The sequence below is a fragment of the Dioscorea cayenensis genome, unplaced genomic scaffold (assembly GCF_009730915.1).
Source record: "Dioscorea cayenensis subsp. rotundata cultivar TDr96_F1 unplaced genomic scaffold, TDr96_F1_v2_PseudoChromosome.rev07_lg8_w22 25.fasta BLBR01001065.1, whole genome shotgun sequence".
NCBI lineage: Eukaryota > Viridiplantae > Streptophyta > Magnoliopsida > Dioscoreales > Dioscoreaceae > Dioscorea > Dioscorea cayenensis.
This window is the reverse complement of record NW_024087456.1, coordinates 1-5,764: the sequence shown is the minus strand read 5'-3', so window position 1 is coordinate 5,764 and position 5,764 is coordinate 1. Positions and strand designations below refer to the sequence as shown.

Below are 5,764 nucleotides of genomic sequence, written 5' to 3'. Positions count from 1 at the left end.
TAAACAATCCACTAAAAGAGATGAAAATAAATTAGCACAAACACTTGTCACTCATTCTCCCAACAATAAAGATCACTACCCTCTCTAGATTGTCTAGTGCTCACACACACTCCTCCAGAAGAGACACTCCAATTTTAGAGCAAGGTAGCTTATATAGACACCTCAACGTCCCAAATATATCACATACCTCTTTTAGAATCTTTGCAGCTACTAATTTAAAAACCTTCCAAAATTAGCTATTGCAACTCCTGTTGTAACATGAGTTGCAACATGGCCTTGACTGCTGACTTAATTGAGTTCTGGTTATGTTGCAAATAATCTCAAGACCTATCAACCTCCGGGTCATTCTTAGTCCAAGTTGGTGCAGCCCGATCTCCTGATCTCGACTACCGACAACTAGCCTACATCTTTAGTTACTCACCACACAGTCCCCTCTCAAGGGGCCCACGTCCTTGTGCATCTTCATGAAACTTACCAAATTTGATCTTCAATTCACCTAAGTTTGGCATTCAAATCTTCCCAAGAAAGATCTTCAATCAATCATCTTAATCATGCTAACAATATGCATGTCTTCAAATCTTGCCCTTAATAGTCTTCCATCATCCTCATTAACGTTTCTTCAAATCATACCATCAATAGTCTTCAATCATACCATTGATATGTATTTATTCAATTAGGCTCTATGCATATTTAGTCTTCAATCAAATCACCTAAATATGGTCTTGATATGATCTCGTTTTCAAGTTGTAATACATTGCCAAAAATAGCTTCTCCAAGATCTTCAAGATATTTGCCTCAAAGTCAAGACTCCTTGCCATGTCACCATGTTTTGCCATGTCACAAAGATTGCCACATCATCTTGACTAGGTGTCAAATCATGCCAATAATAGTGCAGTTGCACTAACAAAAATCACTTCCAATGAGTCAGATTCAAGAATCACCCCATCAATGTTGTGTTGGAGCATCCAAAGGAGTGATTCTCTGCATGCTAAAGCTTCGGCCAATGTGGGGTCAATTGTCACACTAAGAGAACCATGAATAGCTTGCTGAAAAACTCCTTGAGCATCTCTAATAACATGAGGATGTAGATTTGCATGTATGAAACTTGTATTAAATATGATTGAGACATGATATTTAAAATTAATGAAATTCTAGAGAAGTTTGGTTTAGGCGGGACACCGAAGTATGTTCACCTTTTTAAGGTGAGCAATGTGCATTAGTTGTCTTTGGTGGATTGAAGCGGGGCCTACTTAAAGTCACCGGTTACATCATGCTTGATTAGGGTTAACGCCTCTCTCTCTCTCTCTCTCTCTATATATATATATATATATAAGCAAGAGACAAATACCCCCAATTTAAAGAAAAAATTATGTATGCACACTGACATGGAGCATCTTCATCAAACATTTATGTCTTCATTTTAAATGAGTTTTGGAATTCAATTTTAATTCCTCTTTAAAATAATCACTCTATTTACATGATTTGGTGTTAATAGGCCAAAAGACTATTAGTACTATTATATATTTTTTTAATTAAGTACTTTCTTATAAAGTAAATAAATTATTGATCAACTAAACCCATATTGTGAGAGAATTGATCCTGCAATCTCTAATTTGACAAGAGAAAAAAATTACCATTTTTCTAATTCGTAGGTGGTCAATCGAAAAACTTGGGACCTGAATATTCTTAATTTTATAAACATTTTATTTTTTTTAAAATAAATATATTTAAATATGCATTATTATTTAAAAAAATAAAATTTTAATCTTCAAATATTTAATTTTTATTAATATTAATTAAGTCAAATTCGCCTAACTTAAACAAAAATTTTGTCTGCCATGTTAATTTAAAACAAAAATTGTGTGATATAAAGAAGATAATTTAGTTTTGTCTTTTATACCATAAATAAATTAACTAGTGGATATACTAGAGATTAATACTCCCTCCGTTCCTAAATACATGTCGTTTTAGAGAAAAAAAATTTATTCCAAAATAGTTGTTGTTTTAAATATCAAGGCAATATTTATTCATATTTTTCCAATTTTTACCCATATTCAATTTTCTAAGTTATATATATGAAGAGAGTAATATTTATAGTCCCAAGAAAAATACATGGTTTCAAGAGAGGGATAGCTTTGTAATTTGATTGGTTTTTATGTTAAAATTTAGATAATTTAATATTATCCTTAATTTTTGTACAACATCCTTAAATGAGATGTATTTAGGAACGGAGGGAGTAATAGTTTAGTGATAATTCACCATAATATACATAAGGGAATAAGGATTCGATACTCTTGTAGTACAGATAAATAGTACTGTTTATGCACTATCCATTTTTGGGCGCAAGACTATAAAGCATTGTTCATTCACCGTAAATTGTGTCTTAGTGTGAGTAATTGTGAAGAGGCTGTAATTTCCACTCCAAGATTGCATAACATCGGATTTACTATTGTGGGGTTATAATTCTTAATATATCATCTTAGAAGCATGCGACAGACTTTTATTACCCCTATGTTGGGTCACCTCAGACGGTTATAAATTATTAACAGATCGTTAAACCACTGTAATTAGTGTATCTTTTTACCTGCTTGTCTCTTTGACCACAAATGTTGCTTGTAAAAAAATAAAAATAATGTGGATTTATGTGAAAAAATATATTATTATATACATTCTATTAATTTTAGTTAATAGTTTCTCAAAGCTTCTCCGAGCGCCATTTGCTCAATGGAGATTGGTCTGTTTTGTTTTTTTTGTTTTTTTAATTTATAGGATGTATTACATTGAAAGAAAAATGGTGTTCGGAAATATTTTGGTTTTTTTTTTTAAATTTATATGGTGTTCCAACTGATGGCCCACGCGCGCTCGATGTTTCTGTTCTTTATGATGTGCCATGTATTTTCTTATGGGATTGTGTTTGGAATAAAATGACCCCAAATTTGGGGTCCACATGAATATAAATTTTTTAATCAACTTTTTAGTATTTTTATAATTATTTTAGTTAAAATTATAAAGTTAAACATGAATGTAATTATAAGTAGTCATTATATACCTACAATATTAATTTGTGTGCAATTAATTAAAAAATTAAATCATAAATTAAAAAATTTTAGTTGTAAATTTTTTTAATTTATTTTTTTATTAAATTATTAAATTTTAATAAATATTTAACTAAATTATTGTTAAAAATGATTAATTTCAAATATTTTTTTATAATAATAATATATAAAAAAGATTTGGAAGGAATATTTTGTGAATATGTTTTTTTGGGGTAAAATTTAAAGTCTACGGATGGAGATAATTTATTATATGAGAACCAAATTTTGGAATTTCCAGGGGTAGAATTTATATTGATGGATGGACTACTTTTAGAAATATATTGTTTTCAGAAATTTAATACTCCTATTTTATAACATTGATAATAGTGTAGATTTGGCTAACTTGACATTTTAATTAATTTTATATATCACATTTAAAATCAGTAAATATTTTATAAAATAAATAAATAAATATGCATTTAAAAATTATTTTCAAAACTAACCAATTGTTTAGGAACATATTTAATGAGTTAGAGAATAAACACTATAGTCTTTCTGTTCAGAGCCTCGCACTTAAATTAAAAAAAAAAAAATTCTTTCAACGTTTGATTATAAGGATTTAAACAACATGATAAACTTCCTTTATGTTTTTCCCTCCCTTTTTCTAATTATTAAATCTTAGTCAAAGTGAGTTAGTATATCATGGTCATGCATGGTAAGACATTATTATTCCATTTTAATTTTTAGTGTTTAGAGTCAATGAAACAAACTATTTTCAAGTATTCTACAGATGAGAAGTTCACATATGATAGATTGGATATCCTTATCAATTAGGGCAATGGTTTACTCAATATATGGTCCTTAAGAGTAGACCTTAAGTTTGAAGTAGACCCATTAACACATGAGATGAAACACCGCAACCAAATTTAATTGGGATTTCATGCTTTAATTTCCTATGTATCTTTCAGTTTTCATTTGTTGACAAAGCCCATTGCAACTTATAAATAGATATGATTTTTTTTTTATTTTTAGGTTCCAATTTGTTTTATTAATTGAAAGGTGATACACTACACTCGACTCTAGTTGTTTTCTATCATGCATATTTTTATTAAAATTTATGTTATTTTTTCACTCTAATATTAATAGAAATTAAAGAGCTTAATATTTCGCTACTCAATGTCTCAAAAAAGCATATGCACAATATAGTCTATTCCACAAAAGCAAGAAATGGTTCTTCCACTTCATGATTTTAGACTTCCGTCCAATTTTGATATATAAAAAAAAATCTTCAATCTAATTTAGATTTTAAGATAAAACTATAAAAGAAAATAAATGCAAACCAATAATTTAAAAATAATCCCATTTAATTTAATTAATACATTATGATTAATTAATCCACCTTTCTGCAATATATAAAAATATAAACAAATATTAATCTTCTAGATTAGGTTAATACTTTAAGGTGCATTATAAAGGAATAAGAGGTAGAGGAGCTATCATTGGTCCACCATGAAATCCACTTAACACCAACCAAAGCATGCTTATGCTTTCTAAATCTCCAACCATATAAATACAATAAGCAAAACAACAAGCTCATCAATAAAAAACACTCCCACACACTTGATCAATCAATAATGCCAACCCCAAACACAACAACAAATGTTCTTGAGAGAAGCCCAAGTCTAAAAGACATGGACAAAAGACTTCAAGAGAAAAGCTCTTTATCCAAACACCTTCAAAGAGTGTACCCTTTGAGCATGCACAAGAGCAACTCAAGCCTAAGTCTTTCATCTCTTTCTCTATCTCAAAACTCAAATGATTCATCATTCAATAGTTCTATCTCTAGTTGGGATCATAAGATGGCAATGCCTTTTCATGGCATGTTTAAGTCATGGGAGAGAAGAGATGTGTCCATTGAAGAAGCCATTAAGAAGTGGAGGTTGAGGTGTAGAGAGTTTGGTCTGTTTGGGAAGAAAAATCAAAGTAATGTTGATGATGATGAAGTGGAGAGTGGGGAGTTGGATTCCTTGGATGTTGGTGAATTGAAGAGGTGCAAATGGATCACTAAATCTAGTGGTATGTTTTTCCGCATTTGGTTAATTTAGTAAATATAGATATGAATATGTAAATATTGACAAATATGACTAATTGGGCAGTATCATTATTTTTTTTCATGAAGATCAAGTTTATGTTTCTTTTCATGATGAGTCTTGGGGTGTTCCCGTCTTCAATGATTGGTGAGTTGTTCTTTCATATGTAAATTGCTTTGAAGAGATATTTTATCAATGGGTACAAAGTTTCATAAAATAATTTATTTTATATGTATATAATTTGAGTATTTAAACTCGCACAATTATAAAAGTAAATTTGAGTAGAAGTATAATTTAGAATTTGCATGCAAAGCAAATTGTGATTCTAATTTATATTTTGGTAAATATAATATTCTAATTAAATTAAATTCCCTGCTTCATGCAGCCGACTCTTTTGAGTTGCATAAGCAGATATCGGGGATGCTCATAATTTCTAACTGGACAGAGATCCTCACAGTAAGAGATGCAATACAGAGTTTATATTCTTCTAGCACATTTTTCCTCTCTAACAAATACTAAATAACCAGACTAATTAAAAATCAAATTCTTATCTTAAAATAAATCAATAAAAATTATTTGATACAAATAATATTATTTTATATTAAGATTCTCATATAAATTATTCTTTTCTTTCTATTT

General features: G+C 29.4%; 1 protein-coding gene across 1 annotated transcript; it reads left to right on the top strand.

Annotated features, from left to right (window-relative positions):
* Positions 1–4,639: 4,639 nt before the first annotated feature.
* Positions 4,640–5,523, top strand: LOC120255557. The gene is made up of 3 exons (XM_039263367.1): positions 4,640–5,111; positions 5,215–5,272; positions 5,511–5,523. The coding sequence occupies exons 1-3, from the start codon at positions 4,670–4,672 to the stop codon at positions 5,521–5,523; spliced, it is 513 nt and encodes a 170-aa protein (XP_039119301.1). The 5' UTR covers positions 4,640–4,669.
* The last annotated feature ends 241 nt before the right edge of the window (positions 5,524–5,764 follow it).

Bases quoted from the DNA above. Each gene is read 5' to 3' on its own strand.
- LOC120255557 (XM_039263367.1), top strand. From the start codon at position 4,670: ATGCCAACCCCAAACACAACAACAAATGTTCTTGAGAGAAGCCCAAGT. The intron at 5,112-5,214 runs GTATGTTTTTCC...TTTTTCATGAAG, and splicing joins ATGGATCACTAAATCTAGTG to ATCAAGTTTATGTTTCTTTT.